Consider the following 18,275-nt stretch of genomic DNA (forward strand, 5'->3'; position numbering starts at 1 on the left):
TGATATGGCACAAACAGATTAACCTAGCCTAAATATAACTGTCCTGTGATATGATATATGATCAGTTTGCTGCTACCAGGTCCCTTGTGCAGCCAAGTCAGAAGTTTCCTGTAGAACTTTGTGTTGAATATGTACTGTAAGTAAATATAGCGTATGTTGGGTTTTACCGTACATTTCTATACATTGTCAGCCATTTTTATTTTTCCCTTTAGGTTTTTTCACCTACAGAGTTTTGTGTAGCGAGACTTATGATTAGAAAGGGAAGTTAAAAATATATATACAAACAAATATATTTTTTTTTGATCCATTTGTGTTTGTGTTCGTATATGTGCTTCTACAGTCTATAAACCTAAAGTCTCTGCTGATACCTAGTCCTTTGCAGCCTGGTAAAATGCAGGTCTGCAAAAATCGGTACTCTATTTTATAAGTGAATTTGTCCCAGTCTGGCTGCTTGTACCGGCTATAGCCCCTGGTGACAATAGGAAGGTCATGCCTCCTCAAATTTTGCCACAAAGAGTTAACTTACTGTGACTATTAATTGTATACATAATTTTAGGGATATATAAAGGTTTTCCTTGGGATATTTTTTTTATTTTATTTCATTTTTTAGTGTTGTATCTAATCATTTCCCTCCTAAACAGATGGCACTGACAATGAATACTACAGCCAAGGTGTCAGTGTCCTTTTTCTTTCATCTTTTTATGGTGCCTGTTAAGAGTTGGTAATTACTTGATTTAAAAGCACTATGCCAACTCCATGGCTTTCATAGAGCAGAACGTTTATGAACATGTCATTGGCATCATTCAGAGGAAGGTGTATGTAGAAATTGCAGGTGGAAAAGGGTAATGAAAGAATTTTTTTTGAAAAATTTAATTTTATTGGAAAAAATAAAAAATACATGGTTTTTATAAGCTGTAAAAAGCTGACACCAATTTGTGTTCAAAAAATTTAAATACAACACATTTATTATTATTAATATTTATTTTCCAACACTAATAATTATTGTTCTTATATGTTACATAATGACTACAGGACTGTATATTACTGAAAGTACACTTATAACGAATAACCGCTTTACTTAGTCTAAATATTAGATATGATGATCTTTAAGGTCTATTTGTGAAACTAATAAACCCAACTGCATGTTTTTGGAATGTGGGAGGAAACTTGAGTACCCAGAGGAAACGCATGCAAAACCAGGGAGAACCTACAAACTCCATGAAGATAGTGTCCTGTCTGAGATTCAAACCTGGGACCTAGCGCTGCAAAGGCCAGAGTGCTAACCACTGAGCCACCATATTGCCCAGTAATAATACAAGTGTGTTAGCATGACTAGATTATTTGCTTTATTCAAAATTCTTCATATTGTTAAAACAACCTTGTGTTTTGCTCATTCGTAGCATACCAGAGGGTGGTATAATAGCGTTCCCCCCCCCCCCCCCCGCCCCAGGAGCACTGTGGCCACCCTGAGCCATTACATGGGGGAGAGGTAGAGAGTTCTTTAATTCTGTGTAAGCTCCTAGTGGCATTTATGAGCTTGCACTGGGCTACCTTTCCTTACTCCTAGCAGTCAAATGGAGTGGTAGAGGTGTAAAATGAAAGTAAACAAAAATATTTGTCATCATAACATATAACTTGTGGTTTGTGGCCTTTATGGAGTTAAAATACATTCAAAAGTCACTTATCTGATCTGTTTTTATTTTTGGATAATCTTTTGAGGAAGTAGAGTTGGTTCAAAGCTCGAATCAGGAAACGGAGTGTTTCAGCAATGTCCGTAAAGTATACAGAACAATAGATTAAATGCACAATTTAATATTGTCCCTCTACACAGGAAATTTGCACCAAGGCTTGAGCTTGATTGGAAATCTTCAATGTTCAAAACAGTTTGTGTAAAGTTACTGTTTTTATACAAAAAAGATTGTTCCAACTCCTTTCTAAATGATGACATTTTTTCCTTGCCTTTCATATTCTATATCTAAGGTGTTTAGTTTAAAAGAACTAGTATGGCCTTATAGAAGCCAAACTGCTAAGGCATAATACTGGGGCACAAAAGTAAGCTTTTGCTTTAAGAATGTTCATAGTGCTCTGGCATTGCAAAGCCAGCACATTACAATGAACTGACATGAAAAGGAGGTAAAGCTTGGAGAAGAGCCTGGTCACATGACCTGTCAAGCCTATGCGAATAGTGCTTTTTTAATGCATTAAGCAAAGACATCTATGTAGGATACCACAGGCTGGAGCCCACATTTTATAAATGGGTGATTAATTGCAGTGTGGAGTAAACTTGCACACAATAGTGATTTCCGCTCTACATTATAAATGTCACCTTTAGTGTTAATCATATTGTGCCTGAAATCCTTCTGGCAACTATGCAAGAAAGTCTTGCTGACCTACTCCTTACCTGACTATAGGAATCTGAGCATACATCGATCCTTTCATGTGGGGCAGAATAATTGTGGTATACAAGAATTCTGGGGTTCTTATGTATTTTTTAATGCATTTATATTTGTATTTTACGTGTTTTTTTGTGCATTGATATGCAGCTTGAAGTCTTTTGTGCAGATTATAAAATGTGATAATGTGAGCACACTCAGTTGCTGAAGGTTTTAATACTGATCCTTAGCACAGCTTCTATCGTCATACCATCCATGTGAAAAATAAATTCACTGGTGTTCTAGTTCATAAATGGTAATAGTGAAAGCTGTTGAAGGCTAATCGTACGTCTGCACATTCCTTTCAGGGAAAAAAAAACTTGCCAATGCTTAATTAGGGATTTTCATCACTTCCTTGGGACAGCTATTACAGCAGGAAACTTTCTCATAGTTTACTGCATTAGCAGACTTGCATTTGTTTTCCTTCCCAAAGCCCAAATAGCCGCAGCTTTTAAAGACTCTGAAAGAATTTGCACTTCTGAATTATTAGAATCAAAACTTCAGAACTTTCATTTTCAGCGTAGCGTGTTTAATTAGCAAACTTTGCTTGATTGCATTATTCTTGTCCTTTGATTTTAGCTTTATGACAAAATCAATACGAAGTCTTCGCCACAAATCAGGAATCCTCCAAGTGATGCTGTACAGAGAGCCAAAGAGGTAATTAACTTTTTTTTTCTTAGTGTTCATGCATGTATTATTCAATATTGATTCATGTGTACTGAGAGTGTTTTCCTAATGCATTGAACTGACCAATGTATTAGGATGAATTTTGACGGAGTCATAACCATTTTCCTCACACACTATTCATAATTAATACCTTCAATATTACCCTTGCTTATGTAGCAGATCTTGGGGCATATATCGCTATGAAATAGGTGCTGATTATTTAGTTTTATTATACAGAGGGCATTAGTTACCCCATAAATGAATTTACTTTTTTCTATTTACCAGTAGGTGTATTTACCTTATAGACCAGCACAATTTTCACCTTTCAGCTGTGTCCCTTTTGATTCAGCAATACCTTTTTCACTACTTATGGACAGCTAACTGAAATTTTTTTTGGTGGATAAATTAGACATTATTTGGGAGTTAATTTTTAAGAATTATTTCATTTTCTATATAATTTAAAGGAAACAAACAATGTTACTGTGGAGAAAACACAAAATTTATTTAGCCATTTGTCTGTTTTTTATCACAAGACTTGCATTTATTGCTAGTAAAGTGTATACTAACTATATTTGAATTTTAGATGTTTTTGTGCTTTATGTGCATTCTTCTTCTTGTGCTGTAGCAATAATAATACAGCATATGTAGCAGAGATGTTTATAAGTGGTGGTGGTGGTGGGGGGGGGTTGAATAATTATTATATCTTTAGGCATTAGTTTCTGAAAGTGTAGTTATAGAATGACAGGTGTTTTTTTTTTTTTTTTTTTTTTAATTTTTTTAGTAGCAGCCCACCTGTTTAGTTCTGACCTTAAATATAGTGCCCCACCTACAGTTCCTCCTTCTATGGTGGCCCACTTGTAAGGCTCCTTTAAATTGATGTCTGTGCCCCTCCATCCTCCCCAATTGTATTATCACCAAATTATAGTGTGCCCTTTATTGGTCCTCCTTTACTCCCACCTACCTAATACCACAGTGTTGATGGTGAGAGGACAATACATTACATGTGCCAATTAACCCCCCTAGCGGTAATCCCGAGTGTGACTCGGGGTGGCTTTTACTTGCAAAAATCGGTAATCCCATGTCACACTCGGGGTAACTTTAAGAGCCCCCCTTACCTTGGCCCCACGCTCCAGCGGCGATCCGATGGTCCTGGTGTGATGCCCGGGCACCGGTCCGTCGGGGGGCATGGCCAGTAACCTGCTTTTAAATAGCACCCAGGTCCCGGCCACGCTGCTGCCCGCATCTCTCTGGAGATATGAGCAGCAGCAGCTCCAGCGTCTGTGTGCCTGTGTGAGGCAGGGCAGGGAAATCCCCACTCACATCACCCCGGGAGGATGAGTCATGTATGGGGGTGTGTCTGGGAGGGAAATTTAAAAGCAGATTACAATGTAATCTGCTTTTAAATGGTTTTTACAGTACAAAAACACCACACAACCTGAAATAAAAATAAAAGTACATTTTGAATTTTATATTTTATTTTAAGATTACATTGTTGTCTATTATTTCATTATTTTTTTAAATTATTATTTATAATTATGTATTATATTATATTTTATGATATAAAATAATATATAATATAACATAATATAATATAATAAATAAATAAATATAATTATCATACCCGGGAGTTAATCCTAAAAATTACAGGCCCACAATATAAACAAAAATTTCTATGCAAAAAAAATAGGATCACTTTTTGCATCAAAAAACTGACAGAATTAGAACGCTAGGGGGGTTAAATGCTGACTGAAATTAATTTTGCTGGGGTGCGTTTTAGCTAATGCAAGCTAACAGAACATTCTCAAAGGTAAAATACAAGCACTTTTACCAGTCATTCCAGTTATCATTGGTTCTATAATTGACTGACTAAATATTTTTTAATAAATGAAATGGTTTTATGACTTCAGAATGCGTTCCTGTAATGGTTGTACAAAGGCATTAGTTGTTGCCAGTAGAAAATAGTTACTTGTTTGTACCACTTAAAAACTAAATATGTTTTTACTCTTTCTAAGGAAACTCATTTTGCCAATTGTTTGTTCTCTTAAAAGGTCAAACAAAACATGTGTTACATTTAATAATAAAGTTCCTTAATGACTAAACGAAAGGTTTCCGTGCTAATTGGTAACTAAATCTAGCTACAATAAGGAAAGGTAAAATGGGTTTAGTGGCTAAGGAAAAAGCTTAGCATTTTTGCATTGATATTTACTTGACTTTACAGTAATTTTTCTGTTTTGTCAGGTAATATGGACTAAAATAAGGCCTTTTTTTACCATGCCAAAAAAAACTGATTTCCTGCTAGTAAAGCATACTATTTAACTGAGCTTGCATGACACCATGCACATTCAATAGCAGTGAGATGAATTTGACATCCACATGATGTTAGTTACTTGAAAATGGCAGAATGCTTTTCACTTTAATACTGCCACATTCCTACCTGTAAGGTCATTACCAGAGTGGATTGTCTATTCAGAATATATGAATTATGTATCTGGCCCTTATGTGGTTTTTGAGGCAGTTTCAGTGGATCAAGAAAATCTACCACCAGTAGTGTTATTGTGTCTATGGGGGAAACAGGATGGAAAAAACAGGCTTTGATAAACCTATTGAGGCATTATATTATTCAGCTATTGGACTTTACCCAAAAATAATGGGCTCATGGTAACAAAGGCCAAATTCTGCCTTACGGCTAAAACATTCACCCAAAATGGTATACTATTTACAGCCTTTATATGACCGCCAATAGAAGTTGGGATATTGCCAAACCCCATGTTAGTATGTTGATCATGTAATTTTTGTTTTTTTGGAAAGTATATTTATGTTATCCAAATTGTTGTACCAATATTAAACTGGGAGGAAAAAGTGGTTTTCGTCAGGGCAATGAAGGCACAGAACCTGATAATCGTGTAAAAAAAAAATCTTACACTCTGTATGCACTAACTTCTTTAACCTTTATTCTGCTGCCCGTTGTAGGTTTTGGAAGAAATATCATGTTATCCTGAAAACAATGATGCAAAAGAACTGAAACGTTTACTAACACAACCTCATTTCATGGTAAGTAGAGTATTGCCCTTAAAAAAAAAAAAAAAAAAACAGTGAATTTTTGTTTTAAAAGCGCAATCAGTTTCAATATCCAATGCCATTACAGCTGTAGTTTTAGATATATTGGGAACGAATTAGAGTTTGTGTTACTGATATCACTCCTATCGCTGATATTCACCTCACTTCCTGTACTGTCTTGTACAAGTGAAGGGAAGAGAGCGCAGCAGGGTGCCACTCCGTCGTTCTCCCACCTGCCCTCTCAGGGCTGTATGTACAGCGCTCGTTCAGTCTTTTGTTATCGTGAAAGATCCTTTCCAACAACAATTAAAGAACGTGTGTACGCACGCTTAGTTTAGGAATTTTTTTCAATAGGGAAACATAAATAAATAAAATTTTCTTATATTGACTCCAGACTTTGGCCACCCTATTTTTGCTGGAAGCATTCTCCTCACTTTCTACAAAGCAATTTCCTTGCTTCTGTATGGTAAGACATTTTGTAGCGCAAAGAAAAGTGATGGTTGAAACAGTGTCCCAGATTGAAGAAGAGATGAAGAGTTTTATTCCTTCCCTGGACTACCCAAAACTATGGCTATACATACTTGTTATTTAAAAAAAATGGCCTTAACTACTACTATAAAGTAATCATTGTAAACATTTGCACACTTTTAAATCATTTAGTAACATAATGTTTAAAGTAATGCAATGCTTTCTGTACTAATGTGTAATGTGCATTATTGGAGAGTATTAACACTCTGCTGCATTATTTTTTGCTGACGTCTACTCTTTAAACACCACATTTAAACTTGGTTCTCATATTTAATTCATACAGCCCTGAAAGCAGGTGCTGAAAACTTGAAATTCTTCCCCACAGAACTATATTGGCATATGCATTTCTTAGTAAGAAACCCATGCATATTGTTCAGCTCTTATACTGGTACTACAGTGTCCTCGAGCCCTGTGTGTTGCACTGTTTGCAGAATCACCAAAACAGGATATAGATAATATTACTTTTATAAAAAGGTATACAATTGAATAGCCTAGGTTAGTTTATATAGGGACATATTAATTTTATTTATTTATTTATTTTTTTTTTGCTTCATTGCATGCTGGGATTTTATGTGACCATGAAACAGTAGTGACATAACAGTTTGTACACAGCAAACACCCCTAAATCTTCCTACAGTAGAGTTAGCAATGTCCACAGACATTTGTGAGGCTTATGAGTGGTTCACTACAGCCAACTTGCTTAGTTTCATAAAAGCAAACACTTTTCAGATTTGTAAAATAAAACTAGAAGTTGAATTGATTTTATTTACTGAATCATTTTAACATATTGTCCTATTACCAGTCCTTGCCACTGACTGAGTCTATTTGTTGAATGTACTCATTTTATTGACCATGGTGCCCCTGTGAGGTTTAAATCTGATGTTTTTCAGTTATACCAGTACTGCTGGATTTATGTGCTTAATCACAGGATGCGAATAACAATTTGCAAGCAAAGCTGTATTGTGTGTGTGCCTGATCTCAGATAAGGGAATTGTTAAAACATTTTCTTTCTAAAGAAAAACACAAGGGAAAATATCTGGAGACCGTGCCAGCCTGAATATAAAACGCCCCTACAAACAATAGTCCCTATTGATTCAACATCCTTTGGGAAACTGCTAAGTGTGTATTACCTCTTTGTAAGAGAATAGATGCAGGGAAGGTGTCTGTGTACAGAAAATTAGCTCAGAGACTTAGCATTAGGAATGTCAGTATGAGGTTGTCTCTCCATTATGTAATAACAAAGTTTAAATAACTTTGTTTGTGGGTGGTGAAGACACATTATTTAGAATTTTTGTTGATTCTTGTTGTAATACTTAAAACCAACTTTAGTGTAATTTTTGTACTTTGTCACATCCCAGTGCTCCGGTGTGGGCACATTAAGCAGTTTTTTTTTTTTTTTTTAGATGAGAATAGTGTTTAGAACTATATATGCATCCAATCAAAAATATTAAGGTGTAAGGTACTGCATCCTACCTGCTTAGGCACAGTAACTGGACAGCCCTTTAAACAAATGGCAACTGAAGGACATAGATCGAACAAAACCATGCTTTTCCTTCTCCTTCAAAGGAAATACCATTTTACCTCGAGGAAGCAATTACAGGTTAATGGATATTGATGAGTTGGTGTCAGTGTATTTTTTTTTTCTTTCAATGCAAGATTAATAAGGCCGTGAAGTCAGTTTAGTGCATTGTGTGTGGACACTGCAAGCTGTAGCATCTTTAGACAGGCGGTTTTAAAAATCCTTCTCCTTACATAGTTGATTAAATAAAATTTATCTACTGAGATTTATTATTTTTGATTGCTACAAGGCTGGAGGCTGAACATTAATCTAGAAAACAGATTTTCTGAACCACATAAAATTAAGTGTCCAATTAAAACTATTTATAGTGGGACGTGTACCTGGGAAAATACCATGATGCAATGGGAAAATGTTTGGGAAGCCACAGTGGAAAGTATACAGATATACACATTTTCTTTATCTTTCGCCACCAGCAGACTATAGCGATAAAAAGTCGCCATCTTTGCATTTTGCAGATGTTAAAAATGGGCAGAATGGCATCAAAGTAAATTAACTTACTGCTAAAGTATAAGATAAGCAGGATAAATTTCAAAAGATCTGGTTGCCATGGCGTACATTTAGTCAGAAATACATAAACCATACTAATCTTCTATCTTTTTTTACCTATTTACCATCTTTCATAATTCCATTCCCTCTTTCCTTCCTCCTCCCTTCCTTCTTCCTAGGTACCCTAATTTTATTGTTTGTTTTTATTAACATCCTGTTTTTCACACACTCCTCTCACATCTATTCTTGCAAAAAATAAAAAGTTTTTAATTTGCCTAATTACACAATTATATTCACATCTTTTAGCTGACAAACTACTCTCTATGTCCACCACCAGTACATCACAATTCATCTGATCAGTTTAAAGAGAACAGTGGGAAGGATTTAATAAAGCTCTCCAAGGCTGGGGAAGATGGGCTACTTAATGGGAGAACCTTGGTGATCAGCAAACCTGAAATGGATTGAATGATAAATAATTTGCTACTAGGCCGATGTTTTCAAACCTGGACCATATCCATTCACCCAGGTCCTCCCAATGTAGACCATCTTCTCCAGTCTTGGAGAACGTTAATAAATCGAGCGCAATGTGTACTACTACTGATATTGTTACTTTTGATGCAGACCGTTTGCTACCTTATTCAATAAAACCTTTGAAAGAAAATTACATGTCCTTTGTCCTCTGTATTTATAATCACTGAACCTACCACATTTATAATGTGGTGTTATGCTGTCTTTGATTATTTAAGTAATACAAAGAAGAGGAAATCTACTCTCAATCCTGAGCATTCATTCTTTTTCTTCTAAATGCTGCAGGGAGATCAGCAAGGAGCACAGCAAAGAATTTTTGCGGTCTCCTACTGATGTCCCAAAAGGAAAAAAAAAGATTTAATAAGCCACTGAGTTATTGAAGCTGCCAGCATCTACCTATATCTGAAATATGGGTTTATTGCCATTTATTTTTTTCCCAGCTGTAGTTGTAACTTACTCTTTTACTGTATTTCCGCCAAATTCCCAGTTTCTCAAGTGCTCCGGCTAAAGTTATCTATTTTTTTTTTTTTAAATATTACTTTTTATAGTAGAAACAGAATAGGATTTGTTTAATATTTTAACATATATTGGTAACTTGAGATGGATATAGTCAGAATCGTTTTTAATAATGCTTCCTTGATGGTTATACGTATTTGTATTGTTGTTCAACCTAAATGGCATTGTGTATACTCATATTTGATCATTTCCTTCTAATGATTTAGTAAATGTTTGATGCATTGCCTTAACTGTTTATTTTTATGAACAGTAAAATATGAAAGGCAGACATATGTCCACTGCTATCTAACCGGCTTTGCTCCTCATCCATTATTTATAGTGATATTGACTGCAAGGAAGACAAGTATCAGAAACGAGTAAAGCATTTGCCAATTATGTTTCTCAAGCAGAATGTTCCTTTCATATCAGTAGTGCTAGATTCCTTGTATCAACACCCGCTCTGTGTTATCTAATTCAGCATATCCTTGTGTGCTTTTCATCACAATAGTACCTGTCTAGCAAATCCTATGTTTGTGTAGCACTCTAATTGTTTACCTGTTCATATTCTTCTTCCTTATTAGACAACTACAATGTGTTGACCTCACACAGTACATTTTTTTCCCCTACAACTGTATACATTAAAGAGGATTTAAACTAATGAAAAAGTTTATTTTGATACATAGAAGGAATAGCGTGGATCAGATTCTCCACTCCAAATTTTATGCAAAATGTTGTGCTTTTTGCCAACCCCAGAATTTGTTCATAGGGATAAAGAAGCAGGTATACAGAGAGTGGCTTTAGTGGCAAACATTAGTGAACTTTACTTTTGTATTAAGTAACACGTGATACACTTTGATACCAGCGGTGGAAATAACTAAATACAACCAAAGAAGAAAGTGTGTCATTGTGAAAATTTCAGGCTTAGGTGCAGTTGTATCATTCCCGATGCGGTATGGCTTCCTCGGGAGGTAGAGACTTCTACTTGTTTGTAACATAATATGACAAAGTAATAAATTGCATAACAATGTGAATTTCCCCGTGTGTATAAATTTAGATATGCAGTTAGGACCATAAATATTTGCACATAAACAACGTTTTTTCTAGTTTTGGTTCTGTACATTACCACAATTTTAAATTAAACAACTCAGATGCAGTTGAAACTGCAGACTTTCAGCTTTAATTCAGTGGGTTGAACAATCACTTCATTTCAGGGGCTCAAAAGTAATTGGACAATTGACTCAAAGGCTATTTTACGGGCTGGTGTGGGCAATTCCATTGTTTTGTTATTATCAATTAAGCAGAAAAAAGGCCTGAAATTGATTTGAGAAGGGGGGGGGGGGATGTGGAAGATTTTCCTGTGAACAGACAAATGCGGTGAAAGGAGCTCTCCATGCAGGTGAAACAAACCATCCGAGAAATTGCTAAAATATTAGGAGTGGCAAAATCTACAGTTTGGTACATCATGAGAAAAAAAACAAAGCAGTGGTGAACTTGGCAACGCCAAAAGACCCGGACCACGGAAGACAACAGTGGTGGATGATTGCAGAATAATTTCTATGGTGAAGAGAAACCCCTTCACTACAGCCAACCAAGTGAACAGCACTCTCCAGGAAGTAGGCATATCGATAAATACAGGGGGTGCACTGCAAGGTGCAAGCCACTCATAAGCCTCAAGAATAGAAAGGCTAGATTGGACTTTGTTCAAAAACATCTAAAAAGGCCAGCACAGTTCTGGAAAAACATTCTTTGGACAGATGAAACCAAGATCAATCTTTACCAGAATGATGGCAAAAAAAAAGTATGGAGAAGGCGTGGAACAGCTCATGATCCAAAGCATACCACATCATATGTAAAACATTGGCGGAGGCAGTGTGGTGGCTTGGGCGTGCATGGCTGCCAGTGGCACTGGGACACTAGTGTTTATCCATGATGTGACACAGGACAGAAGCAGCCGAATGAATTCTGAGGTGTTCAGAGGCATACTGTCTGCTCAAATCCAGCTGAATGCAGTCACATTGATTGGGAGGCGTTTCATAATACAGATGGACAATGACCCAAAACATACTGCCAAGCAATCCAGGAGTTAATTAAAGCAAAGAAGTGGAATATTCTTGAATGGCCCAGTCAGTCACCTGATCTGAACCCAATTGAGCATGCATTTCACTTGTTGAAGACTAAACTTTGGACAGAAAGGCCCACAAACAAACAGCAACTGAAAGTCGCTGCAGTAAAGGCCTGGCAGAGCATTAAAAAGGAGGAAACCCAGCATCTGGGGATGTCCATGAGTTCAAGACTACAGGCTGTCATTGCCAGCAAAGGGTTTTCAACCAAGTTTTAGAAATGAACATTTTATTTTCAGCTTTTTAATTTGTCCAGTTACTTTTAAACTCCTGAAATGAAGTGATTGTGTTAAAAAAGGCTTTAGTTTCTCACATTTTTAAGCAATCTTTTTGTTCAACCCACTGAGTTAAAGCTGAAAGTCTGCAGTTCAACTGCATCTGAGTTGTTTCATATAAAATTAATTGTGGTAATGTACAGAACCAAAATTAGAAAAAAGTCTCTGTCCAAATATACATATACAAAAAATATTTTCTTATTTCAATTGTCAAAGTAAGTATGTGATAATTGTGGATATGTCATGATTATATACATGGTAATAAAGTGTAATGTGTAAGTGTAATTTGTAGTGTGTGCTTAATACACAAAGTTCATTATTGTTGTTTGCCTCTAAAGCCCCTCTCTGTATATCTGCATCTTGATCCTTATGACGTTTAAATAGTTATTATACCTATTACTATGTACAGTAATTTATGTCAAACATGCACAATGAACCGAGAGGAGGGTATGTTTGAAATACATATGACACAATATTAACACACATGATAAAAAAAATAGTATCAAATGTATCTATATATTTAAAAGTCTAGAATGTTCACTTTAATGCCTAAAACAGTAATATATGTTTTAAATTCCATGAGCTGTTAAGGCATGCTCTTTTTCATATTTTTCGCATGAAAATGATACCTGCCTGTGTGCATTTTACTACATTTACTACTACAAATGGAGCTTGGCTGCACTGATCTCTTCGCTCCACAATGGGGTCTATGTTTCCTACTTCAACCTTTCACATACTGCTTTTAACCCAAAACAATAGATGAAAAAAAAGGAAGGCACATCAGGTGGGACCAGTGAGTCCACTTAGGTCTGGGATGATCTGGGGACAGGGAAGAGGTTCCATTAGTAGATATCTTAAGAAGGATCATAGAATCAGGAAGCACCACATGCTCCCATACTGCTGGATGTCACAGAATAGTGACCTGCCCCTGAATTTTCACAATGCTTAATGGCCAGTCACAGGCTGGGGGCTGGGAGAACTATGGAAATAAAAAAAATGAAAAACACCATTACACAGTATTTTGTGTTTTTAAATGATTGCACTTCATACTTGCCTCACCTTTTGTGCCAACATTATTGTGTGTACTTTAGCCCAACTGGCACATTACTGCTCTATTTTCAGGTGAAGAATATTCCTATTTATTTATTTTTTTAGTTGCTAACTATACCTCTAATTAACAGGAGCCTAAAATAAATCTTGTTGGTTCTCTTCGTAGTGAAAGCAAAAAAGCATAATTGAGTTTTTTTTGGACTTTATGAATTAGAAATACAAATAAATTACCATTGAAGGTTGGAAATGGCTGCTAACCAAACAACCATTGCAGAACTGTGGTGATCTAATTAAGTGCATTGCCAGTCAGCAATCTGTACCCACAGTTGGGATTTGTAAAATCAAGGATCTTGTAATAGAAGTGTGCTCTCTTCACACAAAAATGTACATATAAAAACTTCAGTAGTAATGAGCTAGGATAATATGCAGAATAATCTCACATAGGTTTTAATGCGTGAACTATATTGCTTTGCAAAAGGATCAACTTCATTTATATTTTATATATGTATTTTGTATGGATGTATTTTGTTAGAGTAAAACATTATATTTCACATTTTTTATATATGTCAACAAATTTAAAAATGCAAGGATTGGAAGTCACATAAGCATTTCTCTCAACATCATAATCACATTTTGCTGGACTTTTAGTCTTTTCCAGGTTTGCACACCTGAATTCTTCAGTTTTGCCTGTTCTGACTGGCAAAATTTTAAAGGCTTAAAAATGGTGAAAAGCTGCTTATAAACTGCCTGGAACAATTTTGGCTGTCATTCCCGCTACCCCAGTAATTCATTAACATTTTATAGTGCTTTTCCCCATTTATTCATTTCGCAGTGAGAAACTTTTGTTTAATGGGCAATATAGGTAGTTAAGCCACATATTTTGCTTTACCAGGACTTTTATTTGTTGAGCTTGCCATTCAAAATTATTAAATCCTTTATCAAAGTTGACATTTATTAGTGGTTTTGCAATACTTAACAGCATTTTGACATAACAATGTTTTTCTTTTTTAGGCCTTACTACAAACTCATGATGTGGTAGCCCATGAAGTTTACAGTGACGAAGCTCTAAGAGTTACGCCTCCACCTACATCACCCTACTTGAACGGAGATTCTCCAGAAAGTGCAAACGGTGACATGGATATGGAAAATGTTACACGGGTGAGATTAGTTCAATTCCAGAAGAATACAGATGAACCTATGGTAAGTAGATAAATGTGTAATTTATTGCTAAACTCTGGAGTAAGAAAATTATTCTTTCCAAATGACTTTTATTAAGTTTAAAGCTGAACTCGAAACAAACCATTAAAAATATGCAGATGAAATACATATCAGTACTGTATTCAGTTACTTGTCATAGGATTTGTATTTCTTTTATTCATCTTCATCCATTTCTGAGGTTTATAGTGCCCAACCACACAACACAGCCCTGTGTAGCAGTAGAGAGCACCAGATCTTTGCTTCAACTTCAAATACAGGCCCAATTATCACCACCACCACCCCCCACTAGACAGTCAAATGTATCAGCAGGCTAATGTATTCATCTGTGTCATAGGGCAGTACTGAATTTGCAATTTTCTCACCGTCATTCTGTGTAGAATAATAATTTGAGAAGACTATTGACTAGACAAGCATTGTCTTCATGGTTAACCATGGTATTGAAATCGAAACCATTTTGTGTTACAATTAATATTTCGACTAGATATATTAGTAAAATTGATAGAATTTTAGGTCAATTATCAAACAATTAAGTGGTACATTAAATACAAGGATTTCTAAGGATCAGTTTTATTCAATACTTTATAGCTTATTATGCACTTTATATGTTGTCACTTGTGACTGAGAAGGTATTTGGGCCACATTCAGATCTGTTTTTTTTTCTCGGAAGGAATGTGAATTGCCTGACAAGAACTCACTTAAGTGTAGTAAAAAAAAAGTTTTTTAAATTAGTATTGCCTAAGACAGGTTCGTGCCGGCTTCGGGATCAAGCCGACCCACGTGGCTCCAAGCAGCTAGCACCTTGCTTGGTTGGTCACGCACGTCGCAGTTTTGGCTATTAAAGAACCAATGTCTTCACTTTGACAGCTGGTGGCAGTAAGCAGTGTTAGTAGTGTTCACTGCTTTCCTCATTCATTCTCTATAGGGCTGCCATGGGGAGAAGCTCTATATCTAGTGGATCCCTGGCTTGAAGAAGCTGTAAACACATTGCCACCTCATGACCAGTGTGAACAAAGCCTTAGTGGTTCTAAGCGGTTGCATTAATTTGCTGATTTTTATATACTTTGCATACTATTCCTCTTGCCAACCATCTTTTAAAACCAGTACTTGGTTTTGTTTATACTTCACTGTCTCAACTCCTCCAGTATGCATTTAGAGTGAAACTAAATCAGGACAGATCACCTGTCCATGTTCCATCACAGGGCCCTGCCATCTTTCTTCTCTTCTTCCTCTTCAGAACAATTTTTGGCCATCTTGATTGGCTGTATTCCTGGCACACACTAGGGAACACAGGATTGCCTCGTTTCCCAATGTAAAGTTAATGACTGTGCATATCATTGGAGTAACTAACTACATTCTGGTGTGGGCAAGCCCCTAAAGCTCAACTCAAAGCAAGTAACTTGTTTCACATCACAGTTCCCGGTTCCTCTTCTCCAAAATGAAGGTCACTTCATCTAGTGTGTTTTAACAGACAGAATCTTTGTCTATCAGCCATAGATGGCATAGAGGAAGCTGTACTTACACTTTCCTGTGTAGGGACGGCCATCCCAACCTCCCTGTCTTCCTGGCCATTCATAAACATACAGCCCTTTAGTTTATGAATGTCCAGAAGGAGAGGGGTGTGACCATAGCTTCTGGTTTTATGTGCTCATAACACAGAAGGCCAAAAATGTTTGTGCTGTGCTAGTCCTGGCTGTTACCTACTAAAAGGACACGCTGAATAAGGGGCCTGGAGCAAAGTCAAAGCTTTAAAATGAGTTGCTAGGGTTCAACTTATTTTGTTATAAACTGAGTTCTTTATATTGACCTATTTCTGTAAATAAAATAATCTTAGAGATCTATATTGCAGTTCTAAGTACTGAGGTCACATAGTCACTCCATTTTTTAACTTATTTGTTTTTATTTTTATTTTTTTAAGTTGAAAGTTGGCGTATTGTAAGATAGGCATGTATTTCAACTAGCTTGGTTTTACATGTGTGCAAGACATGTAGAGGTCAGCGTTAATCTGAAACTAAAACACATTAAAATGGCTTAATGTCAAATTCAGGTACTTACACTGTTCTTAAACAGTGCAGTAAGGGTTAAAGAGCTACAATCATCTGCATCTGTCTAGAGTTTATTTTTTAACTCTTGTTGGTCCCTACTTCTTTTGTAACACAATAAAATTAATTTATGTCAATAATCATATGCTTCAAATGAGCTGATTACCAACAAGCAGTTAAGTTGCTCAGTAGCATGAAGTTGATATTGCTAACTTAGTTTATCCCTAAAAGCAATTTTCTGAAATAACAAAATGATTAATGAGTTGTAAAAGGATTTGTGTGGTCCTTTTTTATAGTATAACAGATTTTTAAAGTATTTTAAACTTGTTTTTATTAGGGTATAACACTAAAGATGAATGAACTGAACCATTGTATTGTTGCAAGAATTATGCATGGAGGAATGATCCACAGACAAGGTACTGTACTACACTTACAGATCTTACAATTTTGTAACTGCCTAAGCTGTCATGCTTTTCACAATATTTCTGACCCTGTCATGCCTCATTGACTTCTCGCTGTTGAATTATGAATGAGTGCTGCTTCAATGAAGGCCAAGAAGAGAGCACTGTAAGAATCCCTACTAATCAGCCCAGCCTGCAAACTTGTTTGTATTTGTAATCTGTTCCATAATTATGACTTTACTGCTCACTCTTGGAGCTGGTATTTGTGAAATTAATGTAAAATGAATACATTTCTAGTCAAACAACTACTGAAAGCTTTGGCGCTCTTATTTTATCAAACTACAGCATGAAATCGTGCATAAACATTGTTTATTAATACAATTCAAGATCTATGATGTAAACAGAGTTGTGAATATTTTAAATTATTAATGGACTTCTGGAGTTAAATTGCTTTTGCTTTTTACATTTTTTTAATGTAAAATGTCAGATTAGAATTTCAAATAGCCTGTCATCCATTTACATATTATTTCAGGTATCCTAATAAAGGAGACCTGTACTCAGAGAAACACATGTTGACACAAGGCTGCTCTTGCTGGCTGTTCTTGAGCATGCTGGTTGCCTGGCTTTTTCTGGCTTCGGTCAGAGCAATAAAAAAGGCTCTGGGTCTGTGACTTGAAACAAACAGAACACAGTGGATTAGCATGACAGGCTGGAAACTGTATTTTGAGTTAGAAGTCAGCAATGGTAGCTTCTGTACCTAACACAAAAAAAAAGCAGACACAGAACAAATCTGGTCATTTGTGTTTCCTTTTTTCACTGCCTTGTTCCTCTGTGCAGAGGTAGCCTTGTTGGTATTGTGGCATTTCTTCCTCATATTGGCTTCCATCAAAGAGAACAAAGAGCAGCACAGTTGTGACTTCGGCAAATCTCACTCTAAATCTTCTGAGACTAGCAGTCAAAGGCAGCTGTGGCTTAGATTGCACACAGCTCATACACAACTATGGGACTACATTCACAAGTCTACACACCCTCACATATTAGGACATGCGCTGCTACTTTTGCAGGAGGAACATTTGTTTTGTGAGTACTACTAAGGAACAGTTAGCATTTCTTTTTTTTACGTTTCATTAACATTGCAAATCTATACACTCTGAGTATAGTTCCACTTTAAAATGCAAGTATCTACTGTCAGACCTTTGACCAGCGATCCAAATGAGTATCCCCAAACTACCTCTGATTCTGCAGGTCATCAGTAACCTGCCTGCTTTTTTTTTATGTTTTTTTTTTTTTTTTTTTTTTTTTTTTTTTTTTTTTTTTTTTAAGGTTTGTTAACCCACCCACAATGCTGAAAGCCTGATCATTAAGCTGCTTTATTAGATTAGGACTGATTTACTAAAGACA

General features: G+C 36.0%; 2 protein-coding genes across 12 annotated transcripts in view; both read left to right on the top strand.

The window, feature by feature from the left end:
• The window catches only part of LOC140341373 (large ribosomal subunit protein uL2), a 331,097-nt gene that overhangs the window by 185,362 nt on the left and 127,460 nt on the right, over positions 1 to 18,275 (top strand). The gene's annotated exons all lie outside the window — the stretch shown is intronic.
• CASK (calcium/calmodulin dependent serine protein kinase) overlaps positions 1 to 18,275 on the top strand; it is a 152,623-nt gene that overhangs the window by 105,994 nt on the left and 28,354 nt on the right. For all 10 annotated transcript variants that reach the window (XM_072426992.1, XM_072427017.1, XM_072427030.1 and 7 more), the window contains 4 exons: positions 3,012 to 3,089; positions 6,069 to 6,149; positions 14,228 to 14,416; positions 16,811 to 16,889. In XM_072426992.1, the coding sequence (XP_072283093.1) occupies positions 3,012 to 3,089; positions 6,069 to 6,149; positions 14,228 to 14,416; positions 16,811 to 16,889 (427 nt within the window). The remainder of the gene's footprint in view (positions 1 to 3,011; positions 3,090 to 6,068; positions 6,150 to 14,227; positions 14,417 to 16,810; positions 16,890 to 18,275) is intronic.

Source organism: Pyxicephalus adspersus, chromosome 1 (genome assembly GCF_032062135.1).
Source record: "Pyxicephalus adspersus chromosome 1, UCB_Pads_2.0, whole genome shotgun sequence".
NCBI classification, from domain to species: domain Eukaryota; kingdom Metazoa; phylum Chordata; class Amphibia; order Anura; family Pyxicephalidae; genus Pyxicephalus; species Pyxicephalus adspersus.